We start from the raw sequence: 27,068 nt of genomic DNA, 5'->3' as shown, positions 1-27,068 counted from the left end.
TTTTATGTTGCCGCATCTGCTGTCTCTTTGTTCTCAATCTATAACCTGCCTTGTATTTTGAGAATCGCTTGAGTTTTTAAACATGCAGTCAAATAGCTGTGTTCAAGGTACCAATGTGTCACAGTTTTATGTTGATTACGTTTCACCCTGTGGTTATATAATCGGCTACCGTCAGGTTGATGCCAAGGTCTCTATACTCTCATCACTAAAGTCTATAACTAGGCCTATAGAAATTTCAACGTACTTCAACGTTTCTCAATATATACTAAACCCGTTTCCTCGCATTTTATATTTCTTCTATGTACTTCAATTTCTTCAATGGCCAATGCTTACATAAATAGTGATTTTGTCCTGCCCCAGGTGAAAAGCACACTAACAAATAGAACGAAATAAATAAATACAACTGACACGAACGTGTATAGATATATATAGACCTACCGGTATATGGTATATACTTACAAGCTTACGTTTTTAATGACTTTACAGTGTAAACAAGAGTGTACATGTTTTATTTATTTTCACTTCTCCCCCACACAGAGAGGATGTTTCACCCGGCTTTCACCCCTGCTGCCACTCCTGTCCCACGTCGAGTAGGTGTGCTAGGGTTGTAGAAACAGAATATGACTAACTTTTACAACAGATCCTTGTCTAAATCTCAGTGTGTCAAAGTGTTGATGTTCCATAACCTCTTGTATGTCCCAACTAAATATACACCGCACCCTATCTATCACTAGTGTCAGTATCACGTTTGTCTCATCATTTCTCTCTTTCCACTTCTCTCCCCACCAGCGTCCTTGTGTGTACCACCCTGAACCCCTGTCCACCCTCCCAACCTCCTACACCTCTGTCCCCGACCCAGCCCCTGTCTCTGTTTCTGTCAACATCACCGGCCACGTCATTATGGTTGACACCGACTTTGTGGAGATCGATCTCGGCCGTGAGGAAGACACACAACCCCTCCCATCCCAGTCCTTCCTGAGAGCCTTGCTGTCCCGCTTCATCAGTCTGGTCAAGAGAGTCTTCACCTCCAACAAAAACGATGCTTAAAATGATAATTTGTAACAGTCTGAGAAGTCCCCTTTCCTCTTTTTTTATGGACACTTTGGCAAATTAGTTATCATTCCCATTTGGTTGTTCTTTCATTAGCATGATTAGTAAATTTTGTTGTTAAAATTGTTGTTGGTTGCTTTATTCTATTATTAGTGTAGGAGCCTCCTTACGTATGGAACAAACTCAAACATAACCTAAAGCTACGAGTCACATTACACAATTCTGCATTCTGATTCTACGTTTGTAGATCTCCTTAGGTCTCTGACAACTTGGCGAATATCGTATGCAATAGTTAAATATCGTAGTCCAATAATAGGTTTCACAAATTACTCATGTTAGAAATCGAAACTGATCAGGGTGTGACAAGCGAACACTAACTGCTGTGCCACTCTTCAGCCAATCTGTTTTCAGATTTGCCAGTTTAAATGTTCAAATTTCATAGAACACTCAATAATAACCCATGAATATATATATATAGGGACACATACACACACACACACACACACACACACACACACACACACACTAAAATAGGGATGGTAAGAACATGAAAAGGAAAGTTTTTGAAGAGAAGTCCTAACTCAGTAGACTATGGGCCATAAGACCTGGACATGATTTTCAGCACCTGTCTCCCTGGTCTTGAAACAAAAATGTATTTAATGTGCTCTTGATGCTGATTTTGTGGAACATCACAGGCCATGTTATTATGGTTGCTTGGTAACAGCATGCTATGAAGTTCTCAAACGATTTCTTACCAAAACAGGCCTAGGCTTCCTAACATTGAATTGAATTTGGTGAAACTGGTCAATAATATACTGGTATACTATATATCTGCAGAACTAATTAGTTTACAGGATAATAATGATAATAATTTGTGTACTGTACCATCCAAATACAATTCGGAAATATTTAGGAAATATTTCTTCCTTGCTAATTATTTCCTAGCTTTCATAAGTCATAAATAAATTGATACAATCTTTGTGATGGTCATGACAATAATATGGTTGACACTAACTTGAGACTGACTTATTTGAGATTTTGGCAGTGAGGAAGAAACACAAATCCTCCCAGCCATCCTTCCTGAGAGCCATGATGTCCCGTGTCATCCGAGTGGTCAAAAGAGTCTTCACCTCCAGCAACAATGTTTAAAGCTTTCCTTGGGACAAGTTCCAGGATATTTTGTTGGATTCATTAACTTTTTGTCTTGTTTATTATTTCCATATGGTTTCAGTTGTATAAATAAATGTTTTTGTTGTTCAAACTGTTTTTTGCTGTTGTATTTTATCAATGTTAGTGCCTCCTAAATTATCAAAAGCGTGAATAACATCCTAAAACGATGCTACAGAACTCTGGTTCTTGTCTGGCAGTAAGTCTAGGTTAGATCTAATAACCAAGTAGGTTTATACATCATGAGGTATAGATTAGCGCATCTTTTAATATTGTATGCACAATCATTGACGTTTTTTTAAATGAAATAACATCAAGAATGAATTCCGCCACTGTGGACAGGGACGATTTTGAAATGACTAAACTGCTTGACAGTGGACAAACCTAACCTGATTGTAATTATTGAACTACAGCTCTCTATTAAAAGAATGCGACCAGACCATAATGACACTTCTAATGGAATGTCTACATTAAAGAAGGTTTTTCGCCATTCCAAATGAACCCTGTAGGAAACTAGGATTTCCACAGAGTATAATAGGTCCTTGGTATCCTTTGCATGCCATAAGAGCCAAAAACAAGATTCTTGCTCATGCTTTCGGTCACTGGTTTGTGTGATCATGACTTGATATCACATACAAGCCGGCGTGATACAGCTTACTTCCGTGTGGTCACAGATATCAATGTATATTTTCAGTTTACAAGAGTAAATAATATGAGACATTTGCAACACTGTCAACCTCAATAGTTTCTGCTTTGAAAAACTTGAAGCTTCTGTCATAGCTCTCAAAAGTGACAATTTTCCTATTCTTTGGCCATACTTAGTTTTTGTTGATTTTTTGTTTTGTTTGTTCTTTAACGCCGCACTCACCAATATTCCAGCTATATGACGTAAGGTATATGACGTATGTAAATAATGGAGTCTGGACAAGACAATCCAGTGATTGACATCATGAGCATCGATCAACGCAATTGGCATATAAAGACATGCATCAACCAAGTCAGCAATCCTGACCACCCGATCCTCGTTAGTTGCCTCTTGAACGCTTGTTTGTTTGTTGTTTAACGCAGCACGCAGCAATATTCCAGCTTTATGACAGCCGTCTGTAAACAATCGAGTCTGGACCAGACAATCCAGTGATTGACATGATGAGCATCGATCCACGAAATTGGGATACGATGACATGCATCAACAAGGTCAGTGAGCCTGACCACCCGATCCCGTTTGTCGCCTTTTACGACAAGCATAGTCGCCTTTTACGGCAAGCATGGGTTGCTGAGGACCCATTCTACCCCGGATCTCCTCTTGAAAGCAAAGTAGCCTCTTACTGCAAGCATCAGTTGCTGAAGAGTATTTCTTACCTGGATCTTCATGGGTGGGTACATCGTCATGGATATTAAATGTTACCTGACATACTCCTTTATAATGTTTATGAACCTCCAGTGTAACATTTCCTGCAGTTCTTTCCAATCTCAAATCTTGATATATCCATTTGATACCATTACATATTTTACCATGCATCGGCATGCAAAGAGATCCCGATCTCGTTAGTCGCCTCGTACGACAAGCTTATTCTCCTTTTACGGCAAGCATGGGTTGCTGAAGACCTATTCCACCCCGGATCTTCATGGGTCCAGATTACATTGAATCCATGCATATACAAACATGTACTATCAACGCAAGCATTTGTAGTGCACATGCACGAAAGCACTATCACAACTTACTGTCGTCCAAATGAAAATCCAACTCTTCTGAAAAAAAATGTTTTCTGTCTAATGGCTGTAGATGAGATTTCTCTTAAAAAGATGTCACCATTAGATGATTTCACTCATTAGTGGTATGTGGGGCAGCCAATTGGCTGAATCCCTCGCCCGTTAGCCTGAACAACTTGGTTCCATTATTTCTAATATGGGTAAACAGCGGTAGAAAGTAACAGTTTAAGTGATATAACTTATAATGATAACATATAGCAAACCCCTTAAAAATGGAAAATTTCTACTAATCCTTATGATACCTTAACTATTGGGCAGTTTGGCAAGGACCACAGGATTAGTGCCAATTTCTAACGCTGGGTATGTCAGACAAGTAGGCTATATCAACTCCTTCTAAAATGCACTGAAAGGCAAAAGAAAGTAGCCACCAATTTCGAGGACTAATAAAGTAAAAATTTCATTCTGTAAATATTAAACATGTTTAATTCATAGACAAAAAAAGACTCTTACAGCATCACATGACCAATTTTGTCTCACAAGCAACAACCTATCACTGTTTCATTGAAGGTGATGAAAGATGGCTGGATCTTGAACAGAAGTTCAACAAAAACTACTGATTAGTAGTTTTCAGCTCAACAATGTCATCTTAGAAAGTCTATCAGCATCTTAAATGTAAAGGGTAAAGTCTGTGAAAGTGATCTTCACATCCTCTACATTATCCAACCAAGTTTCGGTTACAACAATTACATCAAATTTGTTCACATATTTGACAAAGTCCTTATCTGTTAACTCATATATTATGCCTGAGACATTCCAGAAGATAAAGTTAATAAAGCTATTATTACTGTCGCTTCTCTCACTTGATGGGTTCTCTTGATGAGCAGTAAAATCAGCGTAAAAACCCTGGCCACACCCCTTTCTCTGTCTCCCTACTGCTGACCTCTGTGACCTCGAGCGCGTATCCCGTCTCTCATCCTGTTGTCTTTCCTCTCTCTCACCCTCTGTGCCCCCAGATATGCTTTCCTGTGCAGCTTGGGGGCACGGGTGGCCCAGTCGTCTAAGGCGCCGCGATTCATTGTGCAGAGTTGCGTCCCTTGGACACGCCAGAAACCTATGATTTTGGTTCGAATCACGGTTCACCCTGATTATGTTTCTAGGTTTGTCAGCACCATACCCGGTGCTCTTGGGTTTCACCGAAGTGGAAAACGTCTTAGACCTGCATCACTTCGGGCTTTCCTCCCACATTAAGCTGACACGCCGTGATATAACTGGAATAATGGTAAAAGCGGCATTAAACCCAACTCACTCACTTACTCACTCACTCGTGTGCAGCTTCATCTTTTCTAGTATCTCTCCTCTCTTCGGCTTCCCTCACTAATTTCCCTTCTTTGTAGTAGAACCGTGTGTTGCGTCCCTTGGGCACGCCAGAAACCTATGATTGTGGGTTCGAATCCCAGTTCGCCCCGATTATGTTTCTAGCTTTGTCAGCACCATACCCGTGCTCGTGGGTTTCACCGAAGTGGTAAACGCCTGAGACCTGCATCACTTCGGGCCTTCCTCCCACGTTAAGCTGACACGCCGTGATATAACTGGAAGACTGTTAAAAGCTTCGTCAAACCCAACTCCCACTCACTCACTCACTTAGAAGTTGACGGATGACAATGTACACACAATTTATGGATAACAACTTCTTTATTTTACTGTAACATCGACGTTTCGGTATAGATCCTTATGCCGTTGTCAAGCAAGGCTGAATAATGAACATGGTACAAAATATATATTGAAGGTGGAGGATTAACAGTAACAAACAATTGCATACATGAAAGAGATAAACATGAGTAAGTTAAATAATACACATGATAAGGAAGCCAATTAAACAGGATAAGTATACATAGGAGGGGTCGCTATTGCTAGATGAGTTCACAGTAGGCGATATGATGCAATGGCCTTGATCTCTGTTGATTGATGGTTGTGGCGGCGAATGTGGACTGCTTCTCTTAGTTTGCTTTTTGTGAAGTCCTGGAGGTTGTTGGAGAGGATTTGGGCGGTTCATGTTGTGATTAGGGCAGTTGCTGATATGGTCCGAATGGCTGATTTACTGTCGGATTTGATGGTTGAAGTTTTGTGCTGTTTGATTCTGGTGTTGATGGGGCGGGATGTTTCACCTACATAGGATTGCCCCATATCATCAGCCGCCTCCTTCAACCCCAATATTGACCCCGACTTCGCCAGATCAAACCGCCTCAATTCTCTAAGAAGTGACAACGACAGAAACACAACTAAACGTCAAGAACCTAAAGGTGTAGTTTATAAAATTGACTGTAACTGGACAATCCTATATAGGGAAAACATTCCGCCCTATAACCGTTTGCATTCATCTAGCACCCCCACATTTCCAAAAAGAATACACGAAAAAAAGATTCAATAATTGTAGCCTTTTCCTGTTCACAAATCCTAAAGTGGACACTCATATATTAATTCGACTATGAATTAATTAGTCATAGAATATTAAATAAACGAACACCACATCAAATTAGCGGTATTAACTTATACTTTGAAACTGAGAGTTATCTCCCTTCCGTTAGTGCCGATCGTTGCCAAGCTACCGATATCAGCAAAACGACGCCATTTTATGTTGCCGCATCTGCTGTCTCTTTGTTCTCAATCTATAACTTGCCTTGGATTTTGAGCATCGCTTGAGTTTTTTAAACATGCAGTCAAGTAGCTGTGTTCAAGGTACCAATGTGTCACAGTTTTATGTTGATTACGTTTCACCGTGTGGTTATGTAATCGGTTACCCTCAGGTTGATGCCAAGGTCTCATCACTAAGCTCTCTAACACGGACAATAGAAATCTCAACGTACTTCAACGTTTCTCAAGATATGCTAAACCCGTTTCCTCGCATTTTATATTTCTTCTATGCACTTCAATTTCTTCAATGGCCAATGCTTACATAAATAGTGATTTTGTCCTGCCCCAGGTGAACAGCCCACTAACAAATAGAACGAATTAATAAATACAACTGACATGAACGTGTATAGATATATATAGGCCTACCGGTATATGGTATATACTTACAAGCTTACGTTTTTAATAACTTTACAGTGTAAATAAGCGTGTGCATGTTTTATTTATTTTCACTTCTCCCCCACACAGAGAGGATGTTTCACCAGGCTTTCACCCCTGCTGCCACTCCTGTCCCACGTCGAGTAGGTGTGCTAGGGTTGTAGAAACAGAATATGACTAACTTTTACAACAGATCCTTGTCTAAATCTCAGTGTGTCAAAGTGTTGATGTTCCATAACCTACTGTATTACCACTTTCCTAACTAAAGATACACCACACCCTACCTATCACTAATATCAGTATCACGTTTGTCTCATCATTTCTCTCTTTCCACTTCCCTCCCCACCAGCGTCCTTGTGTGTACCACCCTGAACCCCTGTCCACCCTCCCCACCTCCTACACCTCTGTCCCCGACCCAGCCCCTGTCTCTGTTTCTGTCAACATCACCGGCCACGTCATTATGGTTGACACCGACTTTGTGGAGATCGATCTCGGCCGTGAGGAAGACACACAACCCCTCCCACCCCAGTCCTTCCTGAGAGCCTTGCTGTCCCGCTTTATCCGTCTGGTCAAGAGAGTCTTCACCTCCAACAAAAACGACGCTTAAAGTGACATTTTTGTAACAATCTGAGAAGTCACCTTTCCTCTTTTTTTGTGTGGACACTTTGGCAAATTAGTTATCCTTCCTATTTGGTTGTTCTTTCATTAGCATGATAAGTAAATTTTGTTGTTGTTTAAATTGTTGTTGGTTGCTTTATTCTATTGTTAGTGTAGGAGCCTCCTTACGTATGGAACAAACTCAAACATAACCTGAAGCTACGAGTCACATTACACAATTCTGCATTCTGATTCTACGTTTGTAGATCTCCTTAGGTCTGTGACAACATGGCGAATATCGTATGCAATAGTTAAATATCGTAGTCCAATAATAGGTTTCACAAATTACTCATGTTAGAAATCGAACCTTGATCAGGGTGTGACAAGCGAACACTTACTGCTGTGCCACTCTTCAGCCAATCTGTTTTCAGATTTGCCAGTTTAAATGTTCAAATTTCATAGAACACTCAAAAATTACCCCTCAATATATATATATATATATATATGTGGAATAATAAAATATATAATGCGAGCTCATTGAGGACAATTATTTCCTCGAAAAAACTTCGAACATTGTGTTTAAATTAGGGATGGTAAGAACATGAATAGGGATGTATCAGGAAAGTTTTTGAAGAGAAGTCCTAACTCAGTAGACTTTGGGCCATAAGACCTGGACATGATTTTCAGCACCTGTCTCCCTGGTCTTGAAACAAAAATGTATTTAATGTGCTCTTGATGCTGATTTTGTGGAACATCACAGGCCATGTTATTATGGTTGCTCGGTAACAGCATGCTATGAAGTTCCCAAACGATTTCTTACCAAAACATTGAATTGAATTAGGTGAAACATGTCAATAATATACTGGTATACTATATATCTGCAGAACTAATTACAGTTTACGGGATAATTATGATAATAATTTGTGTACTGTACCATTCAAATACAATTCGGAAATATATAGGAAATATTTCTTCCTTGCTAATTATTTCCTAGCTTTCATAACTCATAAATAAATGTATACAATCTTTGTGATGGTCATGACAATAATATGGTTGACATTAACTTGAGACTGACTTATTTGAGATTTTGGCAGTGAGGAAGAAACACAAATCCTCCCAGCCGTCCTTCCTGAGAGCCATGATGTCCCGTGTCATCCGAGTGGTCAAAAGAGTCTTCACCTCCAGCAACAATGTTTAAAGCTTTCTTTGGAACAAGTTCCAGGATATTTTGTTGGATTCATTAACTTTTCATCTTGTTAATTATTTCCATATGGTTTCAGTTATACAAATAAATGTTTTTGTTGTTCAAACTGTTGTTTGCTGTTATATTTTATCAAAGTTAGTGCTTCCTAAATTATCAAAAGCGTGAATAACATCCTAAAACGATGCTACAGAACTCTGGTTCTTGTCTGGCAGTAAGTCTAGGTTAGATCTAATAACCAAATAGGTTTATACATCATGAGGTATAGATTAGCGCATCTTTTTATATTGTATGCACAGTCATTGAAGTTTTTTTTAATGAAATAACATCAAGAATGAATTCCGCCACTGTGGACAAGGATGATTTTGAAATGACTAAAGTGCTTGACAATAGGGCTGGGACGAGTCCAAATTTACTACCCGGGTACCCACCCCCCTATAACCCGACCCTACCCGGGTACCCACTGTAAGCCTCAGGAGATGTCACAAAATGTCCGAATGGGAAATTTTTTAGCATAGCCCTGGCAAAATGTATTAAGATACATGTATTGAACAATCTGGTCATTCATACACTAAAGTTTTAACTTTATTCAACCATATGAAAAATCAGAAGGAATGGGTTCATATTCAGAAAGAAATGTGAACATTAGTGACTTGTAGTGTAACCATAGATAATTTTTTCATCAAACAATATATCACGTGACTAACCACGAGTCCGGGTATTCCTGTGGGTACCCGGATCCTACTCAGTACCCACCTGACCCGGGTACCCAAGTTACCCATCCCAGCCCTACTTGACAAACCTAGCCTGACTGTAACTATTGAATCACAATTCTTTATTAATAGAATGCGACCAGACCATAATGACACTTCTAATGCAATGTCCACATTAAAGAAGGTTTTTCGCCATTCCAAATGAACCCTGTAGGAAACTAGGAATTCCACAGAGTATAATAGGTCCTTGGTATCCATTGCTGGCCATAAGAGCCAAAAAACAAGATTCTTGCTCATGCTTTCAGTCACTGGTTTGTGTGATCATGACTTGATATCATATACAAGCCGGCGTGATACAGCTTACTTCCGTGTGGTCACAGATATCAATGTATAATTTCAGTTTACGAGAGTAAATAATATGAGACTTTTGCAACACTGTTCATCCTCAATAGTTTCTGCTTTGAAAAACTTGAAGCTTCTGTCATAGCTATCACAAGTGACAATTGTCCTATCTAACATTTTATTGAAAAAAAGTCAATATCCATTGGCCATACTTAGTTTTTGTTGATTTTTTGTTTTGTTTGTTCTTTAACGCCGCACTCACCAATATTCCAGCTATATGACGTAAGGTATATGACGTATGTAAATAATGGAGTCTGGACAAAACAATCCAGTGATTGACATCATGAGCATGGATCAACGCAATTGGGATACAAAGACATGCATCAACCAAGTCAGCAATCCTGACCACCCGATCCTCGTTAGTTGCCTCTTGAATGCTTGTTTGTTTGTTTGTTTGTTGTTTAACGCACTCAGCAATAATCAAGCTATATGACGTATATGACGGCCGTCTGTAAATAATCGAGTCTGGACCACACAATCCAGTGATTGATATTATGAGCATCGATCCACGAAATTGGGATACGATGACATGCATCAACAAAGTCAGCGAGCCAGACCACCCGATCCCGTTTGTCGCCTTTTACGACAAGCATAGTCGCCTTTTACGGCAAGCATGGGTTGCTGAAGACCTGTTCTACCCCGGATCTCCTCTTAAAAGCCAAGTAGCCTCTTACTGCAAGCATCAGTTGCTGAAGACGTTCTAACCTGGCTCTTCATGGGTGGGTACATCGTCATGGATATCAAATGTTACCTGACATACTCCTTTATAATGTAAATGAACCTCCAGTGTAACATTTCCTGCAGTGTTAGTTTTGTTGTTTCAAATTTCAAATCTTCATATCCATTTTATACCATTACATATTTTACTATGCATAGGCAAGCAAAGAGATCCCGATTCCGTTAGTCGCCTCATATGACAAGCATAGTCTCCTTTTACGGCAAGCATGGGTTGCTGAAGACCTATTCTACCCCAGATCTTCACGGGTCCAGATTACATTGAATCCATGCATATACAAACATGTACTATCAACGCAAGCATTTGCAGTGCACATGCACGCAAGCACAATCACTACTTACTGTCATCCAAATGAAAATCCAATTCTTCTGAAAAAATGTGTTCTGTCTAATGGCTGTAGATGAGATTTCTCTTAAAAAGATGAGGTCACCATCAGATGATTTCACTCATTAGCGGTATGTGGGGCAGCCAATTGGCTGAATCCCTCGCTCGTTAGCCTGAACAACTTGGTTCCATTATTTCTAATATGGGAATACAGCGGTAGAAAGTAACAGTTTTTGTGATATAACTTATAATGATAATATATGGCAAAACCCTTAAAAATGGAAAATTTCTACTAGTCCTTATGATACCTTAACTATTGGGCAGTTTGGCAAGGACCACAGGACTAGTGCCAATTTCTAACGCTGGGTATATCAGACAAGTAGGCTATATCAACTCCTACTAAAATGCACTGAAAGGCCAAAGAAAGTAGCCACCAATTTCGAGGACTAATAAAGTAAAAATTTCATTCGGTAAATATAAACCTGTTTAATTCATAGACAAAACAGGCTCTTACAGGATCACCAGACCAATTTTGTCTTACAAGCAACAATCTGTCACTGTTTCATTGAAGGTGATGGAAGATGGCTGGATCTTGAACAGAAGTTCAACAAAATCAACCGAGTAGTAGTTTTAAGCTCATCTCAGAACGGGGTGTTGTTTGTCAATACAGACAGTGCAACATCCTTTCATAGAGTTCACTAAAATGTGGAAGAATCCCTTGGGTATTGCCGTCCACCCCATGACCAGTCCTGCCACTGTAGCACTCCCTGATAAGCATAGATTCCCTGTCCAAGTTCTTCCCAGACATGCCCAATGAGGTACATATCCGTCAAGAGTGTTTGTTTGTTTAATGAGCACTTGTCAATAGTCCAGCTATATATATGACACATGGTCTGTAAATAATTGAGTCTGGACCAGAAAATCCAGTGATTGACATCAAGAGCATCAATGTACGTGATTTGTGATGTTTGTGTGATTGCAACCACTACATCAATTGCTAGGTGCACAGCAGGATGTTAAACTGTTACCATAACACAATACACCTTTGATCTGTTCTGCAAAACCTATGGCTTAACATCTGGGTCTAAGTTTTTTTTAATGTGGAGGTGGTGAATTTCTTTGTCCTTTCAGTATAGTTCTCACTTTGAGTATAACACATTAAGGACAAATGGACCTGTGTACATCAACCATGGAATGTTCATAATAGGTGAGGTGAAATTGGGTTTAACGTCTCGTCCAAGATTATTGCACTTATATAGCGACGTGCATGTACGTGTATGTGTTTGTGTGGCTGCTTGTACTAGTCCAGACTGATGCCGATTTATAGTGCAAACTGAGATTACCGTGCCGCAGTTCAACATGAATACCCCACTCAGACACAGTATGCTGACTCCGAGCCGACCAGTCCTTGTTTTAGCCCCTTAATGCCGAGCGCCAGACAGGGTAACAACAAGTACCATCTTTTAACGTCTTCTGGTATGATGCGGCCCGGGATCAAATCCCGGACCTTCCGCTCTCCGGGTGGACACTCTACCACTAGACCACGGAGACAGTTCATAATAAAATAATTCCAACAAGTATAGTGAGTGAGTGAGTTGGGTTTAACGCCGCTTTTAACAATATTCCAGTTATATCGCGGCGTGTCGGCTTAATGTGGGAGGAAAGCCCCAAGTGATGCAGGTCTCAGACGTTTACCACTTCGGTGAAACCCACGAGCACGGGTATGGTGCTGACAAACCTAGGAACATAATAGGGGCGAACCGGGATTCGAACCCACAATCATAGGTTTCTGGCGTGCCCAAGGGCTGCAACTCTGCACAGCGAATCGCGGCACCTTAGACGACTGGGCCACCCGTGCCCCCTCCAACAAGTATAAATACATTGCTTGACAATATATAGAAATAACCTATAGAAATGAATAAGTACTTTATCCAGTTGATAAAGAGTGAGTGAGTTTGATTTTACACCGCTTCTAGCAATATTCCAGCAATATCACGGTGGGGGGCCACCAGAAATGGGCTTCACACATTGTCCCCATGTCAGGCATCGAACGCAGGTCTTCGGCATGACGAGCGAAACCACTAGGCTACCCGACTGCCTCCAGTTGATAAGGAGGAAGAGTCATCAAAGTGAAGAAGCTTCATGTGTCTGCGAAGGTAAGCTGATCGCAAAAATGCTCTCTCACACACACTACACTTATGGGGCTTGATGCCTCTGTGACGCTTCACGTGTCTCAGCAAACTACCTGATTGTGTATATCGTTTGCCACAGTCCTTACACTTATAAGGTTTGGTTCCACTGTGACATGTCATGTGTGTCTGCAGGTCACATGATTGTGCAAATGCTCTCTCACACACACAACACACAAAAGGCTTGTCACCACTATGACACCTCATGTGTATCGTGAGCGCCATTGACTGGGCGAATGTTTTCCCACACACACTGCAGAGATGAGGCTTGAGGCCCCTATGACATCTGAAGTGTCTCTCCAGGGTGCCCGATGCTGTGAATGATCTTCCACATTCACCACATTGGTAAGGTTTGATTCCACTGTGAGACCTTGTGTGGGCAAGCAGAGTATTTGATCGCGTGAAGGTTTTCCCACACTGTTTACACTCATGAGACCGGGTCTTCTTCTTGCGTTTCTGGGCATTGCCAGTTCCTACAGATACTCCCTCACATTCTGTATCCTTTGAAGCAGTATCACTTTTTCTCTTCTTCTTGTGTTTCTGGGGCTTGCAAGTTGCCATGGTTACTATAAATGCTCCCTCACATTCTGTATCCTTCAAAGCAGTAGTGCTATTACTCTTCTTCTTGTGTTTCTGGGGATTACTAGTTACCATGGTTACTATAGATGCTCCCTCACATTCTGTATCCTTTGAAGCAGTATCACTTTTTCTCTTCTTATTGTGTTTCTGGGGCTTGCTAGTTGCCATGGTTACTATAGATGCTCCCTCACATTCTGTATCCTTTGAAGCAGTATCACTTTTTCTCTTCTTATTGTGTTTCTGGGGCTTGCTAGTTGCCATGGTTACTATAGATGCTCCCTCACACTCTGTATCCTTTGAAGTAGTATTACCATTACTCTTCTTCTTGTGTTTCTGGGGCTTGCTAGTTGCCATGGTTACTATAGATGCTCCCTCACATTCTGTATCCTTCAAAGCAGTAGTGCTATTACTCTTCTTCTTGCGTTTCTGGGGATTACTAGTTACCACGGTTACTATAGATGCTCCCTCACACTCTGTATCCTTTGAAGTAGTATCACTTTTTCTCTTCTTCTTGTGTTTCTGGGGCTTGCTAGTTGCCATGGTTACTATAGATGCTCCCTCACACTCTTTATCAATTGAAGCAGTCTCGCTATAACTCTTCTTGTGTTTCTGGGGATTGCTAGTTACCATGGTTACTAGAGATGCTCCCTCACATTCTGTATCCTTTGAAGTAGCATCACTATTACTCTGTTCCTGGCTTTCAGTTTTCTCTGTAACATCTTGGATGCTACGGGTCTCATTGTCTGCACTAAATCTAGAAGTCACGTTTTTTACTTCATGTTTTTTCTTCAGATGTATCCTTGACAACACCACAGATGAAAGACTCAGGTCACGACTGTCACATGGGTACATGTCTGGAGAGAAATTTGAAATACAAAAAAAAGTGTTTGAAATTGATGTTTGATCCCAAACAGTGTGAACTGAATATACGACATTATGTTTAAGAAACAGCAACATATTTTCAAAACAATGATAGGAAAAACTGTCATTTGTTCTCATAATGATGATTTTGAAACTTCCACTTATTCTCATAACTATGTAAAGTGTATTGAGGTATTTTAATCAAGTGCCCTTGGCAGGCAAATTAGGACTCAACAATTGTCCAGTTATATGAGGGTTGCCTGTAAATAATCGAGTCTGGACCAGACAATCCAGTGATTGATATCATAAGCATCGATCCTTGCATTTGGGGTCGATGACATGCATCAACCAAGTCAGCGAGCCTGACCACCCGATCCCGTTAGTCGCCTCTTACGACAAGCATAGTCGCCTCTTACGACAAGCATGGGTTGCTGTACCCCGGATCTTCACGGGTTTGATGTAGCTGTGATAAAGCAATGATAAAATCATAATATAACTATGATAAAGCGATGACATGAGACACACTGGTGATAAAACAGATGACCTAGCTGTGACAGAGGTATGAGAAAAGTGTGGTAAGCCCTGCTCAGTGAGATGATGTGTCTTGACTATTGAGTCTACAGTAAGTGCTGTTGTAGACTCAGTAGTCAAGAGCCTGTAGAGAATTCTTCACATCAATGACCAATTTTTCATTAGTGAGTGAGTTTGGTTTAGCGCTCCTTTGAACATTATTCCAGTTATATCGTTGGCTTAATGTGACAAGAAAGCCTAAAGGGATGCAGGTCTCAGACGTTTACCACATTGGTAAAACCCATGGTGCTGACAAACCAGGAAAAAAACCAAAAAAACCAAAAAAAACTGGGGCCAGCCGGGATTTGAACCCACGATCATCGGCTTCTGGCGTGCCAAGGGATGCAACTCTGCATAGCAAATTGTTGTGCCTTAGACAACTTGACACCTCATGCCCCACAATTTTCCATGACATGATACAGGCACTCTGATCATGCTCACTGCTCCTGACATGTTTCAATGGACTCCTACAAACAAGTTACAGATGTCCCATCTCCAATTTCAAGCTGTCCTATAGATGGCATGGCTATCACACAGTGATAGCGTAACATTGGACGAACACCATTCATTTGCGTATCCACATTAAAAATATCTTTTCTGGACAAACTTACCCAGAAAACAATCATTAGCCTGCATGCCAACGTCCATTTTATTATCCTGGGGTCTCTTCACCAGAGGAAGGTTTTCTTCATAAGGGTCCTTTTCGGTCACCTGATCATGATTCCTAAGAATAACTATTCACTCAAATATAGAATATATCATAAATCATAAAAAAAATCTGTAGCTCACCTGAACATTTCTGAATCAAGTGAGGTGAAATTAACGTCGCGTCCAAGATTATTGCACTTATACAGCGACCTGCATGTACGTGTGTGTGTTTGTGTGGCTGCTTGTTCTAGTCCGGACTGATGCCGATTTAGAGTGCTAGCTAAATGAGATACCATGCCGCAGCTTAACATGAATACCCCACTCAGACACAGTATACTGACTCCGAGCCGACCAGTCCTTGTTTTAGCCCCTTAATGCCGAGGGCCAGACAGGGTAACAACAAGTACCATCTTTTAACGTCTTTTGGTATGACGCGGCCGGGGATTGAACTCCGGACCTTCTGCTCTCCGGGCGGATGCTCTACCACTAGACCACAGAGGCGGTCTATTTCTGAATCATTTTACATTAGAAAGGTCAAGAGTAATGAATGAAAGCAATATATGGGTTACAAGTATACAAGAAAGGTTTTTTGTATTACATGCAAAAACAGAAGCAACCCCATACCAACCATTACCTAAATGTCCCCAAATCACTAGGAACATACATGTGCCTTTAACCATTTTGACTTTATCCAATCAGCTGACAGCTTACTTCGCCAATATCTGTCTTTTCACATCTTTGATCCCTACTCTTTTTGTTTTGTTTTGTTTGTTGTTTAACGCCGCACTCAGCAATAGTCCAGCTATATGAGGGTGGTCTGTAAATAATCGAGTCTGGACCAGACAATCCAGTGATTGATATCGTGAGCATCGATCCATGCATTTGGGGTCGATGACATGCATCAACCAAGTCAGCGAGCCTGACCATCAGATCCCGTTAGTTGCCTTTAACGGCAAGTCTTGCTAATGGTGTCAAATGCAGTACAGTCCTTTATTTGTGCAACACTAATAACAAGTTATGAGCACTTCTGGTTTAACAACATCACTTCCCGATTTACAAACCAAATGTTGTACAACTTAAAAGTCCCATGCCTTAGACTATCTTAAAAACAAAGTTATGAGCACTTCCAGTTCAAAAACTCCACTTCTGTTTTAGCTATAACCTTGTAGATGACCTTGACCCTTGACATGACAGTGAGTATGGATTTATGCCGCATTTAGCAGTATTCCAGCAATATCATGTCGGGGGATACCAGAAATGAGCTTCACACATTATACCCATGTTGGGAATCGAACCTGGGTTGTTAGCGTGCCGAGCAAAGGCTTTAACCACTAGGCTACCCCACAGCCCCTATAGTAAGGTTGAAGTAGTCATAAATATGACAATAAAACAAAATATAACATGCGTTAGTCATACCACAAACTAAATTTCATACTGATACATGTAGAATATTTTCAATATGACAGCCAGGTTTAAAATCTGATTGGAATTCTGTGAGTGTGTTTAGTGTCAGCTTGGTGGAACTTCATTGGCCTTGTAATTTCAGCGATGTCAAGTCAGTCTTTGACTTTAACCACTACTCTGAAGCCTGTGACTAGTAAAATTATGTTCTGTCTTGTTAGATCAGCTAACAATAGACCATGTGAAAACACTAATATGTCCACAAAATTTTGGCTGGGGGAGTCAAAAGTGTTTTGAATGGTGTAATAGTCATAACCATACTATTGACAATCATCTTCATAATGATAAAACTTTGATTAGTAAACAAAGCTCACTTGACTTTCAGTCATTATCTGATTCACACACAGTTTCAGCTATTTCATTTCTGATATTCCTCGACTAAGAGGATTCATTTCAAGATGTTTCCATAATTAACATGATCAAGATACCTTGGATGTTGAGTGGGTGTCATTCTTCTTCAGTTTTAGTCTGGATGTAAAGCTTGACACTGATGCATCATATGGAACAAAAGGCTTGGATGCTGAAATTTATAGCAAGAATTAGCAATATATCACCAGTACCACAGGAGAATGGGGAAAACAGAAAACAGGCGTATGTTCCAATGTTTGTTTGGTTGGTTTTTTTATTGTTTAATGCTTCACTCAGCAATATTCCAGCTCTATGACGACAGTCTGTAAACAATCGAGTCTGGACCAGACAATCCACTGATTGACATCATGAGCATCGATCTAAGCAATTGGGATACAATGACATGCATCCACCAAGTCAACGAGTAAAAAAACCATGAACCGCAAGCCATAAACATGGTTAGAGCACCTAAACGCAACTTTAACATTTGAAGTAAGACTGCAAGTTGTTTGGCGTGAATAACCGAATCTGTGTCCATTGGGACCATTGCTTGAACAGATGATCAACAATTCATGTCTTTGGTGCATGATGACACAACAATCATTTTTGTTTGTTTGTTATTTAACGCCCCACTCAGCAATATTCCAGTTATAAGACAGAGGTCTGTAAATAATTGAGTCCGGACCAAAAAATACAGTGACTGACAACATGAGCATCGATCCACACAATTATGAACAATGATATGCATCAACCAAGTGAGCGAGCCGGATCCTGTTAGTCACCTCTTACGACATAGTCACCTTTTACGGCAAGCATGAGTTGCTGAACACCTCTTCTACCATGGAACTTCACAGGTCTGATGACACAATCAGCCAGGTCAAACACTGTACACGTTGTAACCACCCAATCTTACAACAAGCATTGGGTACGGGAGATGCTACTTTCTTGGAATCCACATGGGGCACAACCTGCAGAAAAGATGTACCGTATTCAACGTAATAAGCACCCACGGCGATATTTGCTAATATAATGGCTAGTGAACAATCCCAATTGGCACCCCTTCCGATTGATCAATGTACACAAGACATATTTATTTGTGTATAATACGCACTCGTGTATTAAATGCACCGTTATAAATTGATTATAGGTAATTTAATTCTGGAAAATATATCTGTCGTGTATAATACACACAGACTTTTCTTTTGTATCATTGCAGGCTGACAGCATAAACCACGAAATGTACAATCTTTCAACTCTGTTTTCTTCAACAAAATAATATTCTAATAAGGGCCCCCTATTTTTAATTTTGAGAGCGCCTGGGCGTTTATTACGTCGAATATGGTAAACTTACCTCTGTTGCTAAAAGTGGCACTCTGCATCACACTCTGGCTTATATCAGACTGATCAGTGCACAGCGTGAAACTGGGCAACAGTCTCCTGTCAGAAATAATTCCAGGGAATCCCAGACGGTTATACAACCATTTGATTGGTTCTGAGGTTGTTAAAATTAGCTTCTCTAGCTACTAGTGGCATTCGCAATAACTTCTCCTACCGACACTCCTATTTATATCATAATACAAGTACCTGTGTTGCCAAGACAGGAGCATGTCCATCATGTGTCTGTGTGTCACTGCCGGAAGATCATTGTCTTTCACTCCGGGGCGTAACTGTGGATGGCAGAGACTGTGTCCCTATCTGAATGAGGTTCCTGCAGATGGTCTACCAGAAGATTCCCACAAGCTAAAGAATTGTGTACAATTATCCAAATGAGGAAGGGAGTTGACAAGTCGTCTACCATAATGGGCCGGTATTTGCTGTGTGCCAGTATCCTATGATTTCGCCCTGATAACAAACTTGTACAGGCTGTCAGCACCACAGCCTTGCTCACAGGTTTTCAAAGGCACCAAAGACCTACATATCGCTGTACATAAGTGAGGCTGACACTATGGGATTAAAAGTGAAATACCGTCCAAAGCATCATTAACGCTAACTCAATAATCATTATTATGGACTAATTAAAATTGGTCTATATTTTACACATTCATACCTCGAACACTCCTTCTGACAGTAGTTTGATGAGCCAACATGTCATCAGTATCAGAGGAAACAGAAGCAACGTCATCGTACTTCATCATCCGTTTCTTTTCCCTTTTAGGAGTCTTCATGAAATCAGGCTTCATCACCGGCATACCTTCAACCATGAAACATTGGGAATGTCCTGTGTCATTCACTTGTTCAGTTTTCTTGGTCTTTCACGGTCTTTTGAATGGGAGACATTTCAAAAGCATTAACAAAGGGAGATAACTTTAAAAACATTACCAAAGGGTCATACAAAGTGCAGCCCACTAGAAACTGTAAAAACTTCACGAATTACTATGTTTTAAATGCAATAAATTTTCGAACGTTTTACTTTGTCCTGTATGTCTTGGAGAAATAATTATCATATTTCCTTGGATACTTCCGTTGAGCGATGTGCTTGATAAATGGACGTCAGTCAACCATATTTGGTCTGGGCCATTGGAACTATATAGTTGTTAGTCAGTAAATAAAAATATATATCCCCTATGACCACTAACAAGTTCCTCTAGTCTGAGCTCACATGCACAAAGCCGCAAAGACCATCATAACTCCCACATATTAACATAGACGTCATTATCTTAATGCTGCCCATGCATTGCTGTGTTTGTTCGTTTGTTGTTTAAGGCCCCACTCAGCATTATTCCAGCTATATGACGGTGGTCTATAAATAATCTGGCGCAGACAATCCAGTGATTGACATCATAAGCATCGATCCCCGCAATTGGGATACGACGACATGCATCAACTAAGTCAGCGAGCCTGACCACCCAATACCGTTAGTCGCCTCTTACGACAAGGATGGGTTACTGAAGACCCATTCTACACCGGATCTTCAGGGGTACTGACAAATAGTGCACAGAAATGACATATATACAAAATCAGTGAATCACCTAGAAGTGCCATCATTTCATAGTTTTTCCTCATGTTTCTCAGTCTCAGCTTTTCATAGTCGGACAATGCTGCCATTTCTGGTACAGTGAAGAACTTGTCAATGTCGGAGGACACTTTGCTCTCCATTTCTCTGAAATTAGCAGCCCGCTTTCCAGACCCTTTTAAGGATGGTATTGCCTGAAACAAGTATTGTATACAACAAAAAACAGTTGGCTCAATCAGCCCTCTAAATATCTTCTGTCTGTGACAAATGTCTGTATATACTTTATACAGTGTACTTAACCTAGACAAAGCTCTTGAGAATATATTACATTTTAAAGCTTCATTAGACCTCTGTAGCAATACAGGTATTATCACGAATGACCCCGGTTCACCCCGATTATGTTTCTAGGTTTGTCAGCACTATACCGTGCTCGTGGGTTTCACCGAAGTGCATCATTTCGGGCTTTCCTCCCACATTCAGCTGACACTCCGTGATATAACTGGAATATTATTAAAAGCTGCGTTAAACCCAACTCACTCACTCAATTATCACTAATTAAGAGCCACAGTGATCCAGTTGTCCAGGCAACTCACTGTGCATCCCTAAGGCGTGCTGGAAACCTATGATCGTGGTTTCGAATTTCATTCTCTGTGTTTATATTTAAGATTGTCAGCTCCATAACCAGCCCCTGGCTTTCACCAAAGGGGTAAACGTCTAAGAAAGACCTGCATCACCTCGGGTTTTCCTTTGACAAAGTCAGTGATATAACTGAATTACTGTTCAAAGTGGCGTAAACCAAACTCACTCACTCACTCACTGGTGATGTTTTATTTATTGGCGCCTGCATACTAACAAACATAAAATCAAACAAATTGTAATATGAACTTACTGGATTATCCATCTTGTTATAGGAAGTTCTGAAAAAGAGCAGTTACTACATTAAGAGGTTAACAGGCTACACAAGAGTGTTAAACATGTGATCATTGTGAACAGCCTTTGAACTGCATGCCGGAGCGGAATATTTGTTTGTTTGTTGTTTAACGCTGCCAGCTATATGACGGTGGTCTGTAAATAATCGTATCTGGACCAGACAATCCAGTGACTGACATCATGAGCATCGATCCACGCAATTGGGATCGATGATATGTATCAACCAAGTCAGCGAGCCTGACCACCCGATCCCGTTAGTCGCCTCTTACAAGCATAGTCGCCTTTTATAGCCAGCATGGGTTGCTGAAGATCTATTCTACCCCGGATCTTCACGGGTACAGAACAAACAGTCAGTGAGTAAGTGAATGTTGCTTTAGATGAGGTGAAATGGGGTTAAGCGTCGCGTTCAAGATTATGGCACTTATATAGGGACCAGTCCTTGTTTTAGCCCCTTAATTCCGGGCGCCAGATAGGGCAACAAGTACCATCTTTTAAGGTATTTGGGTATGACGCGGCCAGGGGATCGAACCCCGATCTTCCGCTTTCCGGGCAGATACTTTATTCACTAGACCACGGAGGCGTTCGAATATTGCTGTATAGGTCGCATCAGAACGTCTACAACCGTTCGCGGAGATATCTGCATGCAGGCGGAATTCTTTCTACATTGATTCAACATGGCGACAGGAACTACACACATTCACGACAAGCCCCTGCAAGGTCGCTGTGGATATTTTCCAATAATGTTAATGGATATGAATTATGTTTATTTATTTAATGCGAACAGCAATGTTATATCACAAAACAATCTACACGCGTGCTGATTAAATTATATTGATCATGGTTGAACGCATTTAGTTGTTATGCCAACATATTAAAGGATAGATGGAATATCTGAAAATGTGTGTTCAAACCGATAACAAAATGTACCATATGATATTGTGTATTAGTACAGAATATGTGTGTTCAGTTTAAAATATGATGACATGCAGTCTGCAGGGTTCCAGATAACGCTTTTAGGCAGTGAGTTTTTATTCACATGTTATCATTCACATAGGGTATTTCCACATCATTAGGGGGCACGGATGGCCCAGTCGTCTAAGGCGCCGCGATTCGCTGTGCAGAGTTGCGTCCCTTGGGCATGCCAGAAACCTATGATTTTGGGTTCGAATCCCGGTTCGCCCCGATTATGTTTCTAGGTTTGTTAGCACCATACCCATGTTCGTGGGTTTCACCGAAGTGGTAAACGCCTGAGGCCTGCATCACTTCGGGCTTTCCTCCCACATTAAGCTGACACGCCGTGATGTAACTGGAATACTGTTAAAAGCGGCGTTAAACCCAACTCACTCACTCCGCATCATCAGTTGACTTATTTTTGTAAAGTTCTGCTTGAAATGCTGTTTCACGTGACATCTATTTTGCATATGTTCGTCTGCTGTCCAGCATGTAGATAACAGTTGTATACTCGTCTAATTACACTAAGCGAGACGCAGCGCCTTTGTGAAGCGCGGTGTATATACTATTTTATTTTAAAAAAACTTTTTCAAAAACCTTTTGCGTGTTTTACGCAATCAACTCAACATCAATTGGGTGACGGTGAATTTTTTTTATAACTCCGACTTTTTTTACTCTGAATAAAATAATGAACAGCACTAATACAGTCCAAACATGTTGAGTAAAAACATACTCATTCACGTATCTAAATCTCTCTCTCTCTCCATTAATTCTGGCTATTTCTTTTCGTTACATAAGATATGATTTATATGGTAAGAAGCTTAAGGGTCATGGGTAGGTTTTGGTGTGTATGTATCATGTAATGTTTAAGTCGATATATATATATATATATATATATATATATATATATATATATATATATATATATTCACTCTGTGACCCGTTGACCTGTATTATATAGCAGACCATCAGCCAGTGTTTATGACCCCCGCAACGCCTGACCGCTGGTAGCCCCTGCGGGGTGGCTGTGACCTTCCTTCAGTCAAACACACGTATATAATATCAAATTGTGGTAGGCTTAATATGAGAGAGAGAGAGAGAGAGAGAGAGAGAGAGAGAGAGAGAGAGAGAGTATATGATTCATTAACAATTTCCTTTTTTATTCGACAGTGTGAGTAAATTATATATTTATTGATATTTTAGACCCCTCCCTTGGTGAATGCGCTCTTGTCTTTCTTTCGTTTGTGGGTACATTTTCGCCACAGTCATCAAAGCTCCATCTTTACAAGACAGGCGCACCAGTGGTCGATAACATGAGCAACAAACACATTATGGGTGTACGATAACACACTATCAGTCAGACCACCCATTGCCACCAAGCCGAGAACCAGGGTGTCCTTGACTGTCGGACATGGCCCTCGCGGCTCTCACCACCCGATCCCCAATAAGACTCATTACAATATCCCGAGGTCTATCATATCAAAGGACGGGGGTGGAAATATTAAACATTATTACCTTGTGTATATGCCTTGTGTTCTGTAGTAGGTATGCCATTGTTGTGTGATGCGGAAAATAACGGCGTACATCCATTTAGTCTGTATGCGCTCAGACTGAATCAAACCTAACTGATTCTTGTTCAGAGAGAGACGGTTGGTGATCATGCACGTGGACTTCGTGAAAATCCCGAGAAACGAAACAAGGCTGATGACACACTTCACATGTCTGTGCTGCACGTTCTGCACGTGCTTAGTGGTGTATTTCACACTTTACTGAATCCATGAGGGTCATTCATATGAGATTTTCACGTAATAGAAGCTTGATGTGCCTATAAATAGTTAATGCATAAACCTTTCTCAATCTCACCCCCCCCCCCCGAGACTTTATTGTTTCGTGGGTATGTCGATTTCCTGACGAAAATACCATATTTTCTCTTGGTACAAAATAAATGAGTAAAATCAGATTTCTTTTCTATATGGTATATTTGGTAAGGAAAACAACTTCCGAAATAAGTCGTATATCCGGGCAGGCAAGCTTAATGTTAGTTCTTGAGTGATTGAATTCGATTTTATGTCAGTAATATCACGGTGGGGGACGTGTGAAATGGTCCCCACACACAATTAAAGTACCAGGTGTGGGAGTCGAATCCGGGCCTTCCGTGTGACGAACGAACGCTTCTTTAACCACAACAGGATCTTGAAAAGAATATATTTTTAAATTAATAAGGTGTCATAAAACTGCCGTATTGCAGGCGGTAACCTCCCAATTGTCAGACATCCCATTTGTCAGACAACTTATACCAGGATTAGTCAAGGTTGGTTAGTCAAGCAATAGTTACCAGTTTACCTTTCATTAAAGTGGAACAGACCAGAAATCACGAAGTTTGAGGAATTTACAGGATAGGTTTATTATGCACTTTTAATCGTCAAATCATACCAGAAATCACACTTTTTGAAGTATTCATTACATTATTGCAAAAGACACTATATGCAGGTTGTTGTTTGTCCAAGGTCCTACTGTGTGGTGATGATTCCAAAGGGGGAGTCGGCAACGGGCGTCGTCGTCAACCCACGTCACCATGTAATCGTTAACATCTTTGGACCTTGCCACCTCAAGTGTCGCATCCATCGCCTCCAGCCAGGCTCCTTGCACCTCAGGAAGAGGAAGAAGGGGGAGTCCAGCTGCTCTTCGTATCCAGCTCTGCACCCGGGGATCTTCCTTCACTGGACAGCTAAACCAAGGTATAAGTCTTCCTCCATATAGCCTGGGTGTAGTGGAAAAAACACCCCTTGATGTCTGCTGTTGGGAATTCACATTCGATCGCTCGAATGACCGCCATCTCAAAGTCTGTCTGTACGGTAGCTGGTGAGAAGGGTCGGTTGGGAGTCTGCTGTGCCTCTGTTTTCAGCAAAGTGAAGAATCTGGCGTATGTCGTCTGTTGTCGGTTCTGCAGCAGGTTCCCCGGCCGCGTCATACCAAAAGACGTTAAAAGATGGTACTTGTTGTTACCCTGTCTGGCGCTCGGCATTAAGGGGCTAAAACAAGCACTGGTCGGCTCGGAGTCAGTATACTGTGTCTGAGTGGGGTATTCATGTTACACTGCGGCATGGTATCTCAGTGGGCTAGCACTATAAATCGGCATCAGTCCGGACTAGGACAAGCAGCCACACACACTCACACACGTGCATGCACGTCGCTATATAAGTGCAATAATCTTGGACGCGACGTTAAACCCAATTTCACCTCACCTATGCAGTATAGGACGAACGCAAGAGGGTACATGGTGTATCCACTGCGAGCATGTACAGTGTACACCTGGTTCCACAGGTGAGGACAGCAGGAAAACTACCATCCATGTAGACCGTATTGATCAACTTCAGCAAGACACCTCAGCTGCTCATCAGTGGAAAAGATCAGGATCTTGTCTTCTTCACCGTCTGCGCAGAGGAGGAATCTTCTGTCATCCCTTGTAGTAGTTTACAGCCCCTCAAGGTGTACATCAGCTCTGGTCTGTAGCAGGACAGGGATTGTTGTTCGGGGATGTCGATAGTGGGAACTCTTCAAGCTGGGGAACGGAGGAAGATGTGGAACGTTTTCTAGAGTCTGACGGCCTACTTCTGCATTGTAGCCAAGACAGGTGTTGCTTCTTCCCTGGTCCGTTTCCTCAAAGTACTGACAAACTTGTTACGTGTGTGTGTGGGTGGGTGGGTGCGGTTTGGCCCCACACACAGGCTCCTACGTACCTGCAGTGCAAAGACTCAGTGCTGAATATTTAAAGGGGGTCGTCTCAGACGTCGCAGTTCGCTTTGCAAGTTTTGAATTCCCCTGAATCGCCATCGTTTGTCGACACCGTTTCAGTGGTAGATATCTAAGCGCTGCATCGCCCCGGGCTTTCCACCGACATTGGGATGTGTGCTTGAGGCAGAATATTTTTGTCCGTCATAGGACCTCATGTCGACCCGTTATTTGTCGTGACTGGCGAGCTCATGCCCCCAGGCATATCACGTCGACATAAGCCTGCATATATACACAGTTTGCATGTAGGTTTATTTACATGCCTGACAAACACTTCAACATTGCCCTCCCCATAGTATTCGGCATGTACATAAATTAGCATATCTAACACGCATGTGTCCTATTTAACACATATATACTTTATCCACTCCACCGTTACATTGTTTCGCCATCCACGCGGACACAATATCTGCTTGTTTTAAACGGAACAACCATCGCTCGGAATGAAATATGTTTATTGCTGACTGCAATGTAATAGCTGTTAAAGTATCGTTATGAGGTGTGAAGTTGTAGATGTGTAAACATATATACCTTCAATAGCCGACATTTATTGCATGGTTATTGAATGGCGGATAGTTAAAACAGAACAGTATATAGTCATAGCCATATCGTCACCCGTATGCTATCCTTTCATGGATGGAATTCAACCCCCTTGAAGATTCCGGTCAGAACAGGCCCCCAGTTCCTTTTTGTCGCTGACGACGAGAATTAGTATCCAGCGCTGTTGTATATACAGTAGAACACGGATATAACGGACTACAAGGGACCAGAGAAATCAGTTCGTTATATCCGTGTTCTACTGTAGTTCGGGTGGTTTGGC

The 27,068-nt window shown here is 41.2% G+C and overlaps 2 protein-coding genes and 1 long non-coding RNA gene across 4 annotated transcripts; 2 read left to right on the top strand and 1 right to left on the bottom strand.

Moving 5' to 3' along the window:
- On the top strand, positions 1 to 2,311 carry LOC125371718. Its single transcript, XR_007221512.1, has 2 exons — positions 1 to 107; positions 2,096 to 2,311. It is a non-coding gene; the product is annotated as an uncharacterized LOC125371718 (long non-coding RNA).
- A 4,209-nt stretch (positions 2,312 to 6,520) lies between these two features.
- LOC125380861 lies at positions 6,521 to 8,900 on the top strand. The gene is made up of 3 exons (XM_048396606.1): positions 6,521 to 6,663; positions 7,084 to 7,136; positions 7,343 to 8,900. The coding sequence occupies exons 1-3, from the start codon at positions 6,639 to 6,641 to the stop codon at positions 7,598 to 7,600; spliced, it is 336 nt and encodes a 111-aa protein (XP_048252563.1). The 5' UTR covers positions 6,521 to 6,638; the 3' UTR covers positions 7,601 to 8,900.
- Positions 8,901 to 12,879: 3,979 nt separating this feature from the next.
- On the bottom strand, positions 12,880 to 24,076 carry LOC124142092 (zinc finger protein 93-like). Of its 2 annotated transcripts, XM_046510364.2 has the most exons (7): positions 23,972 to 24,076; positions 21,465 to 21,492; positions 20,592 to 20,769; positions 19,670 to 19,813; positions 17,703 to 17,794; positions 15,777 to 15,876; positions 12,880 to 14,588 (listed from the first exon to the last, which is right to left on the bottom strand). In XM_046510364.2, exons 1-7 carry the CDS (start codon positions 24,040 to 24,042, stop codon positions 13,048 to 13,050), a joined length of 2,154 nt encoding a protein of 717 aa, XP_046366320.2. In that variant the 5' UTR covers positions 24,043 to 24,076; the 3' UTR covers positions 12,880 to 13,047. The 2 variants fall into 2 exon arrangements, with proteins under 2 accessions (XP_046366320.2, XP_048252562.1); XM_048396605.1 differs by lacking the exons at positions 19,670 to 19,813; positions 20,592 to 20,769; positions 21,465 to 21,492; positions 23,972 to 24,076 and adding an exon at positions 18,423 to 18,882.
- Between the last annotated feature and the right edge of the window lie 2,992 nt (positions 24,077 to 27,068).

The sequence above is a fragment of the Haliotis rufescens genome, unplaced genomic scaffold (assembly GCF_023055435.1).
Source record: "Haliotis rufescens isolate VD_foot unplaced genomic scaffold, xgHalRufe1.0.p SCAF_158, whole genome shotgun sequence".
In the NCBI taxonomy this organism is placed as follows: domain Eukaryota; kingdom Metazoa; phylum Mollusca; class Gastropoda; order Lepetellida; family Haliotidae; genus Haliotis; species Haliotis rufescens.
The sequence above is the reverse complement of the archived record's forward strand: the minus strand, read 5'-3'. Positions and strand labels throughout refer to the sequence as shown.